The sequence below is a fragment of the Plectropomus leopardus genome, chromosome 4, assembly GCF_008729295.1.
Source record: "Plectropomus leopardus isolate mb chromosome 4, YSFRI_Pleo_2.0, whole genome shotgun sequence".
In the NCBI taxonomy this organism is placed as follows: Eukaryota; Metazoa; Chordata; class Actinopteri; order Perciformes; family Serranidae; genus Plectropomus; species Plectropomus leopardus.
In genome coordinates, this window is record NC_056466.1 from 19,364,039 (window position 1) to 19,382,381 (window position 18,343).

The following is an 18,343-nucleotide window of genomic DNA, read 5'->3' on the forward strand; positions in this document are numbered from 1 at the left end:
GCAAAAGGGGGGAGAAAAGGGTTGCGTCAGGAGAAAAAAGTTCACAACCATAGATTTGCTCAAGCTTTTTCATGCATTTTGAGTTCCTTATTTTTAGCAGTTCAGATATCCCAACATCAAGTTTTCACGCTTTCCCCTGAAAGATCGGCTCACTTTTACTCTGGAAATTTTAAATCAAGTCATGGATGTTGTCTTAGATGACACACTTTTCTGTCTGTGCTGATGTCAAATTTTCCTCAGTGCTCATTATTTCCATTTGGGGCTAAGAGGAAGATTTAAGAACTGACTGTGAAAATCTAAAGCTAAAATAAAAAAGCCTAAAACTTAACTGTTTTGTTTGTAATAGTGAAAGTGGGTTTCTACAATGCCTATGTTTTTTTATTTATCTTTTTTTTCCCAATTGGAAACTTTAATAAGGACCTAAAATGGACCCGAGAGGCCCTAATTCCACACCCAGACCTCACTTTTATTTAATTTTGGTTATCAATTCTTTCTTTTTTTTACATTTCACCATGATCCTGGGACTTCTTAAATAATTTCCATGTAAATCTAATAAGAAGAAAGTTAGAAGAAAGTTACATGTAAAAGGAGGTAGAAACCTTGATAATGAAACGAATATGGGAATTGTGGGAATGCATCATGAATTATATGATCAGAAATTATAATAATAAATTATATATAAGCATCATTACTGTTTGTATAAATGTCAGTCAAAGGACAACTTGGGTAAAAAATGAATTATCTCAGTAACTATTAGCTCAATTACTATTATTTTTTTAACACATTAAAGGCACATATTCATCTAGAGATTAAATTATGCTGTGTTCAAATGGAGCTTGAGTTTGTGTTTGTGATTTAGGAAGTTGTGAACTCGGAGCTCTCTGAAAACTTGTGTTTTTTAAGATGGTGAATACCACAGTTCACACGGACTCTTCTGGTGAACACGGTAAACTCCAGCCTCGCCTGTAGTAAACTCTATTTCTGCCATTAGATGCCCCAAAATCCTACACAGTGGACTTTAAAAGCGTAGCCGTACCAATGTACAGCCTTAGAGATCAGAGCATGGCTGTGGAGGTTTAGAGGGTTTCTTCCCCAGCTACCTCCTTGTGTAATTTAAGCCATTCTGCACACACTGATTTTCATCTCACGTTTCAGGAACCAAACCTTGCTAACGGGGACTCTGAATCTGAGCCCTCCACGCCGAAGAACAAAAGCACAACTATGGAGAGCAGATTAGAAAAACAAAAAACAAAACTAGTAGCTCCACTAAGTGCATCTACAAGACAAAGGAAGAGAACAGTCGTGTGAGTTGTGTACTGTAAATGTACTTCATCTTTATTTCATGTCTACCTCATGATCAGTTACATAGAAATCCTCCATCTGGTGTGGTTTTAGTGTAGAAGCTACAGAGCCTAGTGCTGGCCAGCCGTGACTCCGTACAGAGTGTAGACAGCTGCTTTCTCTCTCCACCATCAGATCCTATACGGCTCTGTGCCGCCAACCAGCAGCATGACCTCAGAATATCAATAACCCGGGTCCTAATCGAAACAATGACTTCACCTGCTGGAGAATATTTACTAATCTCCAGGAAGCAAAGCATCACGTCCTCCGTTCTACTAAACACTGATATTCAGAGATCATGTTACGGTTGATCTGAGGTGGAATACAGTCTGACTTTTGGATAAAACGCACCTTTTAGTGTTCAACTTTTGGTACAGGAGGTTAGAGAACATAAAAACACACATTTCACGTCACGTTTTAATACGTGTCAGAGGACCTTCCCACTTTGACACCTGGTTAACCTTCATTTAAAAACAAACAAACGAGAAAAAAAAATCAACAGTGATGTCACACGTCAGCTCAGTTTGTGTGTGTGCAGTGTATGTGTGTACTTTAGTGTGTGTGCGAGATTGTTTTCTCAGACACCCGCAAGAGTGTGTTATGGTCTGATCAGTGCTTCAGCAGACACTCGATTAGGTGGTCAGTAATGTGTGTTACTGGCTGCGTTGCAGGAGCGGAGGGGGTGAGGTGGAGAGGGGAGAGGAAGGGGAGGGGGGCGAGGGGGAGAAGTGAGGCCTGCTGCGTTTCTTCATTCATTTACAAGATTTCTTCACATGATGCGGAGACCCTGGATAGAAGCTTCTAGACTCTGAGGAAGTAATCACAGAAACATGGAGAGTTAGAGCATGGAGATCTGGGAAAACTACCCCATGAAGGGGATTTGAATGTGTGTGTGTGTGTGTGTTTGTACCTTAAAGTCCCAAATGGTCATTGCTCCATCAATGCCTGTGGTGCAGAACTTGCGACAATCCCTTTTGTCTCCTTCATAGATAGACACTTGGCTATGGACCAGACACCAAGATACATACAGACGGTTTTAAAAAGGTGAAGAAGATAAAATACGGAACAACATGATGATGATGGATTATACTATATTGCCATGACTACAGTGTGATGACGCTGATCCTTACTGGAAAAGTTTGACATTTTGGGAAATACATTAGTGGAGCAAAAAGGCACCGGGCCCAACCAACATACAGCAGTCATGTCGGGCTATTTTTACACTTTAGTTTTTGTAGGGATTAAAAAGTGAGATAAAAGTTGTTATTCAATGTTGAGGTGCTGGTAGGCAAATTTTTTTACATTTTGACTCGGCCTGTCATTATGACTACTTTTAGCGGATGATACACACTGTCCCAGAAATCACTGGGTGAACAATATTCAAAGTCCATATACAATTTTTACCTATAAATTTCAATGCCTTCTCTTCTGGCATTTCTTGAAACATCTGTGTATAACATTATACAATAAATACCAATAAAAATCCATGATAAAATGCATCAGTCAGTTACCGAAAATGAGGAGCCAGTCAGAAAAGCACATACACTGTATCTGAGCACTTGAGTTCCCTGTATGCAAATTTGGGAGCCAGCTGGCTGTTGTGGAAACAGTTACCAGGAAAACATTAGTGAGAATTAGCCACCTTTAGCGCCCATAGTACCTCTGCAGCTGGTCACAGCAGTAAAAGTACCAGTAACGGGAGTTGATTCATGCCTTATACTTGTCCAAGTGTAGCCACACATTAATAGATTGGCATTTTCCTGGCATTACGTGAATTTACATCTGGACTACAGAGAAGCAGCAACTCAGTTAAGAGTATGACATTACTCACGCAGAGAACAAGGAAACGTCAAGTGACATGTTTGATCTGCCCGAACATTGATACCACATATACAGGACATACACTCTGTTTTACAGTTACTCACGAAGCAAATTTCCATGACTTTTCTATAACTTTCTAGGTTTATTTATGTTTCTGTTTTTTTTCATGCCTGAAAATTTCCATTTTTAAATTCCATGACATTTCCAGGTTTTTCATGATCATATGAACCCTGGATATTAATGTCATTTTAGGACCTTTTTATGCCGCTGACATAAAGATCATGTAATAGTGGAATACTGCAGGTACACAATACAAGAACTTTTAATTCTTAATAATAATCAAACATTGCAACTGGAATGTGAAAAAATGAGTAGAGTATCCTAAATAAATAAAAACAAATAAATGTGTGTGTCTGAAGTAGCTGATCCCTGCACGACAAAGAGCCGACGAGATTCAATGAGTTTCAATTTTTCAATTTCCAAATTTTTTTGCTGACGTCGATAAATTGATAACAAAATTTTCAGAACAATTTGACCCCTGCGTCCCCCCTAAAGCTAAACTAACCAGCTGCTGCCAGGAGCTTTATATTTATTGTTCAGATATAAAAGTGAAATTTTGCTTCTCAACCAAACTGAGCTTGTTTCCCAAAATGCCCAACTAATCCTTAAAATAAAATCTACTTAGTCGAGTCCCTACAATAAACAATAGTACCAAAGTTAAGATGAAATTTAAAAATCCAAGAACAAGACCTTTGATAAATGACATGCAGGAAAGAAAATGGTTGCTTGCTCACAAACACAACAAGCTGAACAGATGTAATTATTTTCAGTGCTTGACATCAAATAGACTCCAGCAGCACATTATGGCTGCACATAATAATGTAGCAGTTTCAGCGCAAACAATCATCAGCTCAAGTTACACAAGCGTAAATGTAGGTCGAGAACTACTTAACCAAACTGTTTTAAAGAGTTGAGACAGTAAACTCAATGTAATGTGCACATTCTGGTGATAACTGTTGACTTTTGTAGGCAGAGGCAACATACTTTTCAAAAAATAATGTGGTACATGCTGTAGTTTGACCCCATGTGTTTGTGGCAGAGCCAGTTTATCTTTGTATTAATGAAGACTGAGAATAATAACGATAATAATACGACTGACATATTAGCTGCAAAGCTCCACTGAGCTTCCAGTATCGCTCACAGCCAATACTTTTGTTACATAATGTTACCTCTATTCTCGGGTCAGAAACCAACAGTTGGCAGTTTGCTTGGTGCTCCAAGCTAAAATGAATACAGTCTTTATAAAACAGCTCTGCAATAAATCCTAGCATTTGTAGAGATAATCTTAGAGAGGTGTGTATTCAACCGTTTGGTTTTTATAAAGTCTGGTGTTGTTCAGTTGTATTGAGTTATACTGAGAGGTGTTTCTGATATGTAGTCTCCAACAGATTTGGGGAGTAACACATTTCATGTCATTAAATTACAAAAAGATAGTGTTCTTGATAAAAACATTATATGTATAATAGAAGATTTATTTTATAACGAACTATTTCCGAACATTTTTCAGCTTATTGCCCAGTTATTAGTTATTAAAATAGTAACATTTGTTATTGCATTTGAGCAGGTGAACCAGTAATCTGTAACCTAGTACATTTCAACAGTAACCTTCAAGACTCATTGAGAAAAAAAATATTGCAAACAACTCTCAGCTGAACCTTTAAAAGTGACCACACTCGATCCTTATGGTTTTCTTTATTACTGAAAACATTAAAATTGCTTCTGTTTACTCCTCCTGTGCTTACGCACAAAGACAAACTCTTGTGATGCCAACAACTAAAAAGTGCAATAACACACTTGACTAATTTACAAAATCTAAAACTACTCCATCTTTGAATAAGTTCTATCGACTCACGTGTCATCAAAAGCTGAACACTTTTTAACATGTGTGAGTATCTAAATTGAAGATGAAAACTGTTGTAAAGGCGTTTTTAGATCATTTAAACATCCTGCCTTTCACTGACTCCAGAGAGTGTGACTCACGTGATGCTGTTCTGGTGCAGTGTGTCCAGGGCAGTGTTGCGGTCCTCGGTGGTGGCTCTCTTGTCCATGTTCCTGAAGCGCTCCATGGCGGAGATGTTCCTCTGGATACTCTGCTTCGGGAGGTCGAGCTTTGACACAAATGTCAGCGTTCCACCATCGTCGCAACGGAACAGCATGGGACAACAGTCATGGCCCTGAAGACGCAGACAACAGTCATTTAAAATCATACTGTAAATCTTTACTTAATGTATATTTGTGCATGGAACACATATAATTGATTCTTACCGCAGCTACTAGACTGTTCTCTGAAACAAAAATGACACTGAGGAGAGGAAGGTACTCCGTCTTCAGCTGTGAGGGACTAAACACACACAAATTGTCATCTTGAGAATCAACTGGTTTAATTGTACATAAAAGGAAAGATTAAACAGGCAACATACTACAAACAAATTCAAAAATGCTGTGTTTTCACATAAATGACTGTTTTTATCATCAAAAACTGGGCTTTGATGGCTGCAGTGTGTGCAGGTCTCCAGGCAGAACGTGTCTCTTCCACACACCCCCTCAATTCATATCACCTGCAATTTGTTGACAACAGCATGCTCTTATGTAAGAGTCCGTTTACCTTTCGCACCTTACTGGCACGGTGACTAGACGATCTCATTTCAAATCATGGTTTATGTACAGTGGCCAATAATATATGTGGTAAAAACAAAAAACACTGCATTCATTTAGCGAATGTTTTTTTTTTTAATGTGATGGATTGCTTTTTCACATGATGAATGCGTGGGAGAAGATTTTAATTCCATGAGAGGGCTTTGTCATTTTTTGGAGCTCATGAAACCGCTTGGGCTGCCTTCATCTGCCTATCTACACACATCTGTTGCTTGACAAGAAAAATCTCTCCTTCCTATCTCCCTGTTTGGTTTAGAGGGTGAATATTTTCTGGTTTTTTTTTATTTTTAGTTGCTGTGAAAACAAAATGGGTACCAGATCCAGTCCTTAATCGACTACTTTATCTTGCATTAGTAGCTGAAACTTTACAGTCACCACCCATGTCAAAACTTTTAGACTTATACTGCCTGCATTTCCAATATCGTCTCCTTCACTGCAACTCCGGTGATTGTACCGGCAGTCGCACACCCTGAAGTATTTGAGAAAAACAATGCCGACTTCTATTTAATGATAAAATGGTAAATATGGTGGTAAATGCATCACTTCTGACTTATCTATCTCATTGCATGTAGTTTACGAAAAAATCTTAATCAAACAAATTATTCCAGACAGCAATTTTTTTTAATTCAAGGTATTTTGTGGAGTTTCTGACCTCTAGTAGCCCTGTGGGGCCTGTTTTGTTTATCTCATGCATGAGCGTCCACACGGATGACACGGTGCACATTCCTGACAATGGTCTGACAATACCACACTGATCAACAGGTGGCAGTAAGATGCCAAAAAATGCTTGTGGAGGACAGCAAGCTAGTAAACACTGATGTAAAAAGCGCATCATTCAAAATACCAATTCACTGTGTTGAAATTTAGATTTGCAAATGTTTTATGAGAAAGGAGATACACTCTATACGTTTATTAGACCTCAAGGATATATGTGTATACGTGTTTAGGCGAGTGACACTGAATGCAAACACAACATTTGTTTCTTTACTGGCAGGCTCCATGGGCACGTGTAAGGTGAGGAACCCCAAGTAAAAAAGTTACATTAACTTTTTTTCATGAATGGTCCATTTTGGGCTACTCTGCTTCCGTGTCTTTTTTCAGACTAGTGGAAAGAAAACATCCAAATGCACATATGGTGTTGATTTTTTTTTCTGAAAAATGTATGCAAAGAGAAAAATCAGTGCATATTTAATTAAATAATGCCTAATTTGCATGATTAAATATACAATTTTAGAAAACTTGCAATAAAAAAAAATACATAAGGTACATAATCAACAGGGGAAGTTTCATGGTGGTATCTATTAGTTTAAAAAAAAAATGCTATTCACCTGGGGTGTCTCCCTTTAATCTGAAAAACCTGGTGGTTACATCCATAAGTAGGATCCCTCTACGGGTTAAAACAAACATACCTGGCAGTCTTTGAGCTGTCCACCACAGTGACAGTGCTGTCATGGCTGACCCAGGCCAGGCGGTTACCAGAGGCTGAGAAAGAGACAGAGTGGACCCAACCCCCTCCACCTAACACACACAAAGAGAAAAAAGGCAGCTCTGGTTTAGTTCAAAGGGTTGCTGTTTTTTCCCAACATACAGTATAAAGACACAGATACAGACCCGCTCCTCCAAATTCTGCTAGCACAGCCCCAAATGGCATCTTGCTGCCCCAGGGTGTGGGGCCTGGTTTCTCTTCCACCTCCTTAATGTAGGCTGAGAACACCCTGGAGGCCAGAGAGGGAGGGTGGGGAGAGTAAAAAGAAAAACAGAACAGAAAGCAAGAGAGCGAGTGAGGACGTTGGCGGGTTTTCAATCATTTAATCATCATCTCTTGTCCTATAAGAATTTTCACTGTTGACATCGTTCACCTGCATTTGAAGTCGCAGGATCCAGCAGCCAGCAGGATGTTGTTGGGATGCCAGTCCAGACTGAGGATGGTGGAGCGGATTGGCTTCTTGATGTGCTTGCTCACCCACCTGGAGGATTTGAAAAAAACCCAGACATCCTTGATGATTATATGTAAATTATTTAAATCAATCTGATCCAGCTATGCGATGTTTCAAACGGGAACAATGACTGCAATGACTCATGAGTTAAGTTCAGCAAAACTGAGCTGTTACTGTCTGTTCTCAGTTTAACACAACACATCCGTGTGCCAAAAACCAAAAATGAAGATGAATAAACAGGCTGCCCTGGTTTGACAGACGGAGAGACTTATAACATTTTTAAAAAATGAATAAATCAGCAAAGTGAATCAGAACAGAATGACGCAGGGCAGGAGAGAAGGAACTTTCAAGCCTCTGACTGGATCTTTATCGTTCATTTAGAAATTCAATACCTTGGTTTTAAACCAGATGACAACAAACAGGTACAGATAAATTGCCACATGTGCCTAAGGGGTTGTTGCTGTGTGCAAATGTAGCAGTAAATTTAACTGCAACTTTTTTCACATGAGGAGGAAAATATCATTACAGCTGTGCTGAAACAACAGATCTATGGTGGCCTAAGACTCTTCCACAGTACTGTACCTTTAATTAAAACATTAAGCGAGATAATCAAAAATATAAATTTTTCCATAAACTTGTGCCTATGGTTGTATGCAAATTCAACAGATACGTTTCAGCAAATACTCATGATTGAACAAATGCTCTCACCAGTCATTCTCAGACTCAAAGTAGCAGACAGAGATGAGTCGAGCGCCACTACCAACTGCAAACTTGTTCTCCAATGGAGACCACTTGACGAAGGTGGCGGCTCGGTTGATCCTGAGGATGACCAGTGTGGGCTTCCATACCCCCTCCTTCTGAGACCAGACGTAGGCATTACGGTCTGCTCCACATGTCACTATACGGTCACTTTTGGGAGCCCAGTCGATACCTAAAACACAAACAAAGAGGAGCTGTGTAATTACAGGCTGACTGTTGCAACAGTCATGAATTAAGGTATGACAGCAGCACACTCAAGAGCTGAATCAGCTTTTATACAGACAGATCATTTAGAATCAGACAGGCGTTGACTTGTGTTAATGACAGCTCCAGACACGTTTGTTTGTTTGTTTGTGAGTTAGTCATAGCAACACAGCATTATGCAGTCTGATTAATTACCTGTTATGTGTCCATTGTGCTCCTTCAGCTCATGAGTCTTAACCCACTGGTTGCCACTCTTCTTGTAGATATGGACTTCATGGTTATTTGGACTGATGGCAATTTCTGCAGAAAAAAAAGATTAAAACCAGCAGGTTAAAGGGACAGTTTGGACTTTTTTTAAGTGGAGTTGTATGAGGTACTCGTCCAAAGTCAATGAAATTCATTCAGTGGATGGCAGCTGGTGTGCAGCCAGTTTAGAGATGCAGGCTGGAGTCCTACACGAAGCTAAGCAGTGTACTGCTGTGGATGGGGTCAGCAACAAAACATATTTTGGCTACCTAAACAATTCTGTATCTGTTTAAGTCTACGTTACATTTAGAGTTTTTTCAATGCCTCACCTTAATGTCAGTCTGTTTCAAAGGGGAAGCTGTAACACTTTCAGTCACTCATCTGTGCTCTCTTGAAAGCCACCAGACTCCATCATGAAAAACGGTAATATTTGCTCGCTGAACGCAGGAGCTGCTGGTCTACCGCTACTTCGATCAGTCAGTTAGTTTGTATTATTCTGTGACTTGGTGACTCTGAACTAACCACGTTAAACAGCAAAGTCATACGATGATCAACACGTAGACCAGCATCTTGTGTTCAGCAATGTTAAATCAATTTTTCGCAATTAAGTCTGGCTTTGAAGATAGCCATATAACAGCTTGATTTTTCTGTTGGAAATCACTGTCTGGCAGCAAGGTAAAGCAGTGAAAATATACTAAAAAATACAGCATATTCTTAAAATGATATTGATTTTAGTGGGTGGGATTTTTTTTTTTAGGTGGCTAGAAATGTTTTGCAAAGTGGAAACTAAGCCAAACACGGAAATTAAGCTGTACATTGCTTAGTTTTCATGTCTAACTCTCCAAACTGGGACATGCAGACAGCTATCTACAGTGTGCAATACACTGACTAAGCAGCCCATACAGCCCCACTTAAAAAATCTGAAATATCCCTTTAACAGGATGGAAGAACAGATGAACAAGCCAGACCAGTTTCTGGTATGCACCAAATACTAAGCTGGACAACTCAATGTAAAACTTCACAAATCCTTAAAACAAACAGTGGGACAATGTTGTTTTTGAGACTAAAGTTGCACTTCTGTTCACATTTTCAAGTCTTGTACAGCCATTATGGCTCTCCTCATTGATTTATATAATAATAATAATAATAATAATAATAATAATAATAATAACTGTGGTTGTATAGCAAAGTTCATAAAGCAAGTGCTACTCAAAGAGCTTTACATGATACAAGGAGAAAATACAGATTACAGAATGTGAGATAAAGTAAATGAGATACAAATGCACAGACATACATGCATATTAAAATGCAAATAAGGGTTGATCCCAATAAACTACATAAAAGCTACATAAATGCATGTCTAGAAAGACAGGTTTTAAGATTTTGTTTTAATCTCTCACCCTCCACTAGAAAGCTATTCCAGAAACAAGGGCCAATGACAGAGAACGCAGCATCAACGTACTTTTTTAATTTTACTCTGCTAATATTAGTAGACCAGAGGTAGAGGATCTAAGGGATCTAGTAGGAATGTATCTGACCAACATATCAGACAAATAGACAGGAGTCAGTCCATTAACGGTTCTAATATCTTAAAGCAAAATCTAAAAATGAACAGGAAGCCAATGAAGAGCATCCAAGTATGTGTTCTCGACATCTAGCCTGGATGAGCAGCCCAGGGTTAGAAATTAACTTCTTTGTCCCCGTCACCATGGCTGGTGGAGTGCAAAATCTACCAGCCACTCAACGGTCTGCTATTGTTTCTTTGTTTTTGGTTGGTGAGTGAAGCAAATCTAGTTGGCACTTGCATATTTTACAAGCATTTGACTCGTGGCTGGTGTTAATTTCCAACCCTGGAGTAGATATGCTGCTGCATTTTGGATCATCTGAAGTTAAAAAAAAAAAAAAAAAAAAGATTTCTCTGAGATCCTGAGAACAAGGCACGACAGTAGTCTGCACAATACAGTAATATAATGACACCCTGTCCACCTTCAAATCCTGTTTAAAAACACCCCCTTTCAAGCTGGCATACTCGCTCTGATTTTTTGGTGACACATACATCTCGATTTGCAGTGATGAGTTCATTAGATGATTTTATACCTAGCTTTTTATGACAATGATTTTGTCAAGTTATTATATTAATTTACCTTAAAACTTAAAATATAAGCTTAGTCCCAGTTAGAGACCCAGTCCCTTTTACTAGCCTGGTGAGTTCACACATTTTGACAAATAAAGGCCTGTCTCATTTAGAGGCCCAGTCTAGTTGCCATGCAGTTCATTTTAATAGAAGTTATTTGGTTGATTAAAACCGGGTTGTTCCCCACTGGAGCTTAGTTTGCTGCTTAGATTGCACATACAAATATAGATATTTAAACTTTTGCCATTGCGGACATGTTACATACATAGTTAGCTTGGTAAGATTCTCTCAGTTCTATCATTCAGTTCATTTTACTGAAACCTTGAGCACCAAAGAAGACAAAAATGCCACTATGGTAAACAAGAGAGATGCAAAAAAGAGGTTTAAATACACATTTTGATTGTATTTCCAAATTTGTTGAGCAACAGTTTTGTGTGAGAATTAAAAACCTGTCCCATATCGACGTCTGTCCCAAATATAAGCCTGCTGAAGTCAGTGGTTTAAGCAAACAATATCCCAGGCTATTGTTTGAAGTTTTATGGTATTACTGCTTATTAATGATTGTTTGACTTTATGATCTACAGATGCATTGCTGCTTGTATTTAACTGTGTCTTATATGGTGTCCTTGATTGATTTGAAAGGCGCCTATAAATACAATGGGTTATTAATATTATTAATAATTATATTATTTAGTCCAGTCTGCTAAGGGTAAAAGCATGAACAGGTTCTTCAGCGTCCACTTTATCTTGAAGAAGCAGCACACAAGCAACATTTCTGAGATTGGAAAATGCATTTACATCTAATTTTAACTACTGAGAGAAGTCTTACAGAGTTACACTGCACCCGAGAATAATGACTGGGGGTCAACTGATAATGTTTTTTCAAGGCCAATAATGATGCCAATTATCAGTAGTTAATGAGACCGATAACCCATATTTGAAACTGATATGCAGTTAAAATAAAAATTAAAATCTCTGCCAATATCTATAATCCGGATTATAACAATCTCCAACACAAAACTTTGTTTAAATGCCTTTAGCAAATGTTTTGTCAAAACTAAAACGGTCAACATCACAAAGTTCCCAGCAACTTAAAAAAAAAATCAATATGAAAAAAATGAATAAATCAAAACAGCTCCCTGGGGTTTTACAAAGTAAAAGTTCCTCACATGCTGGCACGTTCTTTTTGCTTTATTATTAATTAATTTCATTAGCGATCATTAAAATAAAATGCCGATACAGTTAATCGGCAAAATGCCTTATATCGGCCCCAATAATGGAACAGGCCGATGTTCTGTCACCCCCTAATAATGACAATACAGATCACTCATTCATTCATGACTGTAAACCATTGTCTTTTGTTTTCAAACGCATCGCCCAACATGTAACTCCATATCTTTTCCGGCATGAAGTATACAAGTTGATGATGGTACACTCAGATTAGGGAGGAAGTATTTGATCCTTACGTGTCCTGTCGCGGTTCCACGCGTGACAGGTGATGGGTTCCAACAGAAACTGATGAAGGGACATCTTGTCTGGGTGTGGTCCTTAAGTGGAACTCTGCGAAGTCACACAACAAAACTTAGTTTAAGGACTGGCCCCTAACAAAAACCACAGCCAGCAGCTGAGCTGAACTTTGCCTCTGAGTGCTTTACAGCTCCTCAGATGACAGCGTATTTTAAAAGTTAGCGTCAACACTTCTCAGCTCGGACAACTCTGAACTTTATTGCACCGGATTCCATTTGTTAGCTTTGGCACATTAGCTGAACCCGGTCAAAACACCGAAAGGCTGCCTCAACTAGCCAATGCTGGCTAAAATAACAAGCTAACATAACCATGGCATGCCAAGTTAAACACTTTTGTGAGCTGGAGTTGACTTGTTTAGCTAGCCACTATCATATTTCAATGACTAGGTTAGTTGCTTCGCTCGGTAAATCGTTCACGTTATCAAAATATTCTCAACGCTGCTAGCGAGTAAATGAAAATGCTAGCTAACAGTTCGCCGGTGTTAAACAGGCCTGACAATCAGATAACTCATTTTGAGGGATATACGGACGCGTTGCTATCCACACGTTTACCAAAAGGCCTCCCTTTTCTATGCCAGACCCCGGTTTTTCCTCAAACAGATGCCTTTACTCCCGACGCTAGCTAGCCGCACATTCCGCTAGCCCGCATGCTAACTCACCTCGTCAGTCCGGTTCTCCGAGTGAGCACCCTCGTTAGCCGGCGAGCTAAGTTACGCTAGCGGGGTAAAGGTTAGATCAGGAATGGACCTGAATTCGCGGACTCTGGTCAGTCGACACGAATTCGTCCAGGAATGTTGAGGGAATGTCAAGACGACCAGGAGGATACGACCGGGAGCATCCGGTGGCTAAGTCGGCAGCAAAACCCGTGGATGCCTGGCTGACAGCTAGCTTAGCCTCATCACGCTAGCTGTTACATTCAACTGAAAATCCTCGTTCACGTCGACGTCTCTCACACAAACTACGACCAGAGCGAAAGAGCTCCTCCGGTGGCTCAAATAGAAACGTACAAAGTGGCCGAACCGGTTACAAAACACCACCACCTAGTGCACGGCGTGGACAACATTCACATATAATTAGGCAGCGGCTGTGGCTGACCCACAGTGACAGTCGGTCCCGAGTGACTAAACTGAGAGAAGACAGGAGCTGAAAAGCTCCGTACTTGCTAATATGGAGCCATGCACCACTAAGGGACTGTACTTTATTTATCAGGGTAGTGTGGCTGTGATGTGACTTCTTTATCTTTAATGTTGTACAAGTCCTGCTAACCTGTTAAAACCTGAGCAAATTGAGCTTGATTTCTTTCAAAAGCATGGATAAAGGCCATATGCAACAACAACAATGATCTAAAAACTAGCAAAAATTAATTAAAAGAACAATTAAAAATACCTTAAAATTAGTAAAATAAACAAATACATATTTTGAATTAAAAAAATATGTTATCATGATCATTACTTAATTGTTCTGAGAACACCTCGGCACTTAACCTGACTCTTCCCCTCTTTGCCCTTTGGGGTAGATTAAGTCAGATGGTCCAAAACCCAGCACTTAATGATTATCTAGCACTGACACTGAGTTGTGTGATGTTGTATGTTGACTGTCATCATAAGTAGTGATACTGAGATTGTTGAATCTCAGATGCTGAGATCGCTACTGGTTATTACTTTGGTTTCCAAAAAAAAAAAAAGGGGGGGGGGGGGCGCGCTGTGGGGCCCTTCTTCTGCCACTAGACGGCAATACCTGTGACACACCTGAAGCACTGTTTGCACTTACTAAGGGTTTTTTTTCCTTAAGTCTAAATTCTTGCTTGTGTTGTACGTCGCTTTGGATAAAAGCGTCTGCTAAATGAAATTGTAGAATTGTAGAATTACAAATGATATTGTCTTCTCTCTCTTCATATTGTTTTTCCCTGGACAATTTTGTAAATCTACAAATTTCTTGCAATTTGTATCATTTCATTGCCCTCACCGAGTGTTTTGAAAGAAATTGCACCAATTTGCTCAGGGGTTCAACGGTTTTCAATACTTGTGACAGGCATCTAAATGCAGCACAACAAAAGTGATGTCAATCCAGGTTTCAAAGGGTTAACTTTTCTCCTGTGCACGTGTCATTTAACAGCATTTTCTTGGCAACAGTGCCCACTTAAACCATATCAAATAAGGGGGGAGGGTAATGAAATGAAGAGACCTCAAAATGATGCAAACAATCTGCAGTAAATGTAAGCAAGGTAACCATGTAGTACAACTTAAAAAAACCCACCCAAATCAGTTCAGCCTCATTTTGAAGCTCATTTTGCTACTGCCTTGTGGGTAATAGGTTCTTAAACCAATCAGAGGAGATCTCAGTTAGTATCTCTGCATGCAGCTGGTAGACCTCCAGATGACCTGCTTCTGGCTGCAAACACCAAAACACATTCACTCTCTTTTCTGTGGTACGCCACCAAATTGTTAAATGGAGTCATTATCAGCAGTGGATGAGCCGTTTCCAACACCTCCACCGTACTTCTTACCAGGTAAAATACTCTCTCAACTTGGGTGGTTTGCAGGGCCTGAATTTCTCAGTTTCACAAAAACCCTGCCTGTATTCGTGTTTTACAGATGAAAGTAAATCAGGGCAAGATGCGAGGATCTACCATATTCACTCACCTTTCAGCCCTCCACCACCTCCTCCTCCGTCATTCTCCTTTTCTCCTGCAGTCGGCTGCTTCGGCCAGAATCACACACCTCTCACAGGTACATCCTCACCTCACGTCTGCCTCCATTTTGAGTGTGGAGCAGCCCTGAATGTCACATTTTCTTGGTTCACAATTAAGTGAAGTTGTTAAGTGCAACTTTTCTGTAAGATTATTTTAAGTACAGAAGTGTTCATTAATAATTTGTATTGTCTAAAACTGTCTAAAGGGTGTAAATCATGAGTGTGAAGCGACTTAAACATACAGATTTAATTCCTCTGGTAGTTTTGCTATTTTAACGGAAAAACAAAGAGAGAAAATCTCACTGTTGTAATGCTTAAAAACTGTGTTTTTTCACCCCCCTCATGTCTTCTAAAAGCAAAAGTTTGTTGCTCTCTATAGTTAGTCAGCTGCTTAATTGGAGATCACTAAATTCTGATCTGCAGAAAAGCTAATCAGCAGGAGTTCTTTGGCTGTGCCCATCGGCTTCTCAGAAGTGAGACAAGTCTGAGGACAGATAAAAATATAGAGTTGAGACTTATATTTGATCACTGAGACAACATTCTGAAAGTGTGCAAGCGAATTAATAAGCAAATCAGTTTTTTTTTTCCGACTGTTATCTCAAAAGTGTATTATTTCAGACAAATAAAGATCAGTGCAGTGAGAGGGGACATAGAGCATTTTAAAATCTTAAATTATGAGGTGCTGAGGACGAGTGTGATGGGTCTCAGGAGATGTATTTAAAAAGTATAAGAAAGTGGTCAAAATCTCACATTGATGTGAAATTGAGCTCAGATGCGTCTGAGAGACAAAGGCTGCACAAAGATGAGAACTTCTTTTGAATTTTCTTTTCCTCTAGTGTCTGCTCTTCCTCCTCAAACTACTCCCAGGCCAAAGTTTGTGAGTTATGAAACGGTGCTCTATCGCTCTCCAGCTCTGACAACATGCCCGTCCTGTCAGACTCAAGTCACCACACAAGTCACCTATCAAGTCGGTAGACACGCGTGGCTCATGTGTCTTGTGTTTGTGTTATGCGGGTGAGGAGAGACTCATTCGAACACTTACATCTGGTAATCTAATTTACCCAGCATCAATCTATCAGACACATTCAAAAGACTGATGTGTATATTCTGTCTCACAGGTTGGTGTTTGGATGCTGCTTGATTCCATTTTTTGTGAAATATTTCAAGGACGCCTATCACACATGTCCTCGCTGTCGACGGGTCCTCCATGTACAAAGGAAGACATGCTGTGAATGAACACACATAAGATTAACTACCAGAAGTTGAATCCGATGTGTTTTTTCACTTTTACAGAGTTTAAATTGCACTTAAATGTACGCTCCCTCAAGCTGGATAATTATGTATGAATGTATAATATAAAAGAAGACTTGCTTTTTCCTGTTATGTAGACTTTGGAGATTTTTAACATATTTTAATCATGTTTTGTAACAAAATTATGTCAAATAAATGATTTCTGTGGTAAATGTGTCCCCGTGTTTTCTGTCTTATAAAATAAGAGCACACAGCTGGAAAAAAATCCTGAATTTGAACATAAACATTTTGTATATTTTGTGCCAATCAAAAAAAAAAATACTGGAAATGAGCAAAAACAGATGAAAACTTGTTTATTTAAAGCTTTTACCCATCAGCTGATGTTCATGACATGCTGTTAAATGATGCGGAAAAAGCTATTGAGTGGACCTAGAACTATCTATCAGTTTGTAAAACTATATATTTGTAAGAGACTTTCCTGCTTAAAGGAACAGTGTGTAGGATTTAGTGTAATCTAGCAATGAGGATTGCAGATTGCAATCATTTGAAACTTTTCCCATGAACTCCCAGTAAAGATGCCAGAGTTCAAGAGGTTTTTACTGTGAACCGAATAATCTGCAGAGGTTTTCTCCTCTCCAAAACAAAAAGACCCTATGATTTTAACTGGTAAAAACACTGAATAAAGCAGCGTCACGTTAAAAATCACTGTTTTTCCAATGCTGTTCAGGTCGTGCTGGAGGTGCTGCTAATTACAGTGGCTGAAACGGAAATGCGAATGCCCCTATCTAGAGCCAGTGTTTGGTTTGTACGTTCTGGGCTACTGTAAAAACATTACACTGCAACATGGTGAACTCCATGGATGAGGACCAGCTCACTATATAAGTGGCTCATTCTAAGGTAATGAAAACACAATAATTCTTATTTTCAGGTGATTATACACCTAAGAAAACATGCCTGCCGAAATGTCACCATAAATCCTACACACCGGACCTTTCATTTAGATGTGCTTTCCACTGATTTTACCATTACCAATACAGTACACATTACACAGACCTCCCACTTTACTTTCACTCTAATCATCACCACATCCTGTGTGGATTAAACCGGCATGTGCACTTGCACTGTGTGGAGTAAACGTGCCCTCGCTGACATGACACCAGGGGATTAGGAGTGTGGGTTTATTTTAGATCTTTGAGCCTCAGAGTAATGAGCATTTGAGATGCAGCAAACCCTCCATTCCCCTTGTCTGAGGTCGCACACGCCTTTTGCAGTGTGCCGTGCCACACCCTCCTGCTGCTCAGGTATAAGACGCTGTCACGATGTCGGCTGTTCCACGGTAGATGAACACTAGAGGATCCCAGCAGCAACTCACTGACTGCTGACCCCTGCATGGCCGAGGATGCATCAGAGTATCTCGCCTCTCCCAGTCAATCGATTTCCTCGTCGGTGTCTTCTTTTTTCCTCCAGAACTTCAAACGCAAAACTGAACTCCTGTCTTATTTGATCTTGTGTGTTGCTAAAATGCCATTTATACCACCTGTTTCGATTGCACGCTCTGTGTCAGGACTGACCGGGAAGGAGAGACCTATCAACAACATTTCACCCACAACTACTTTGACAAAGGTCCAAAGAGAGGACAAAGGCAGCTCAGTGAAGGAGCGACTGGCTTCGAACCTGAAGCAGCTGGGGAAGAAGAGCCAACCCAGGAGTCACCTGCC

General features: G+C 39.7%; 2 protein-coding genes across 2 annotated transcripts; one reads left to right on the top strand and one right to left on the bottom strand.

Moving 5' to 3' along the window:
- Positions 1–1,305: 1,305 nt before the first annotated feature.
- On the bottom strand, positions 1,306–13,652 carry arpc1a (actin related protein 2/3 complex, subunit 1A). The gene is made up of 11 exons (XM_042485193.1): positions 13,343–13,652; positions 12,624–12,717; positions 8,973–9,077; positions 8,523–8,745; positions 7,737–7,844; positions 7,489–7,592; positions 7,287–7,395; positions 5,488–5,563; positions 5,203–5,396; positions 2,252–2,342; positions 1,306–2,149 (listed from the first exon to the last, which is right to left on the bottom strand). Exons 2-11 carry the CDS (start codon positions 12,685–12,687, stop codon positions 2,111–2,113), a joined length of 1,113 nt encoding a protein of 370 aa, XP_042341127.1. The 5' UTR covers positions 12,688–12,717; positions 13,343–13,652; the 3' UTR covers positions 1,306–2,110.
- Positions 13,653–15,015: 1,363 nt separating this feature from the next.
- LOC121942608 (lipopolysaccharide-induced tumor necrosis factor-alpha factor homolog) lies at positions 15,016–16,752 on the top strand. The gene is made up of 4 exons (XM_042485863.1): positions 15,016–15,192; positions 15,278–15,412; positions 16,211–16,388; positions 16,493–16,752. The coding sequence occupies exons 1-4, from the start codon at positions 15,132–15,134 to the stop codon at positions 16,608–16,610; spliced, it is 492 nt and encodes a 163-aa protein (XP_042341797.1). The 5' UTR covers positions 15,016–15,131; the 3' UTR covers positions 16,611–16,752.
- The last annotated feature ends 1,591 nt before the right edge of the window (positions 16,753–18,343 follow it).

Excerpts from the sequence above, each read along its gene's own strand:
- LOC121942608 (XM_042485863.1), top strand. The coding sequence starts at position 15,132 with ATGGAGTCATTATCAGCAGTGGATGAGCCGTTTCCAACACCTCCACCG. Across the intron at positions 15,413-16,210 it reads GAATCACACACCTCTCACAG|TGTCTGCTCTTCCTCCTCAA; the intron begins GTACATCCTCAC and ends CTTTTCCTCTAG. Across the intron at positions 16,389-16,492 it reads CTTGTGTTTGTGTTATGCGG|GTTGGTGTTTGGATGCTGCT; the intron begins GTGAGGAGAGAC and ends TCTGTCTCACAG.
- arpc1a (XM_042485193.1), bottom strand. The coding sequence starts at position 12,687 with ATGTCCCTTCATCAGTTTCTGTTGGAACCCATCACCTGTCACGCGTGG. Across the intron at positions 7,593-7,736 it reads TCCTGCGACTTCAAATGCAG|GGTGTTCTCAGCCTACATTA; the intron begins GTGAACGATGTC and ends TCTGGCCTCCAG. Across the intron at positions 2,150-2,251 it reads TGACCATTTGGGACTTTAAG|AGTCTAGAAGCTTCTATCCA; the intron begins GTACAAACACAC and ends TTACTTCCTCAG.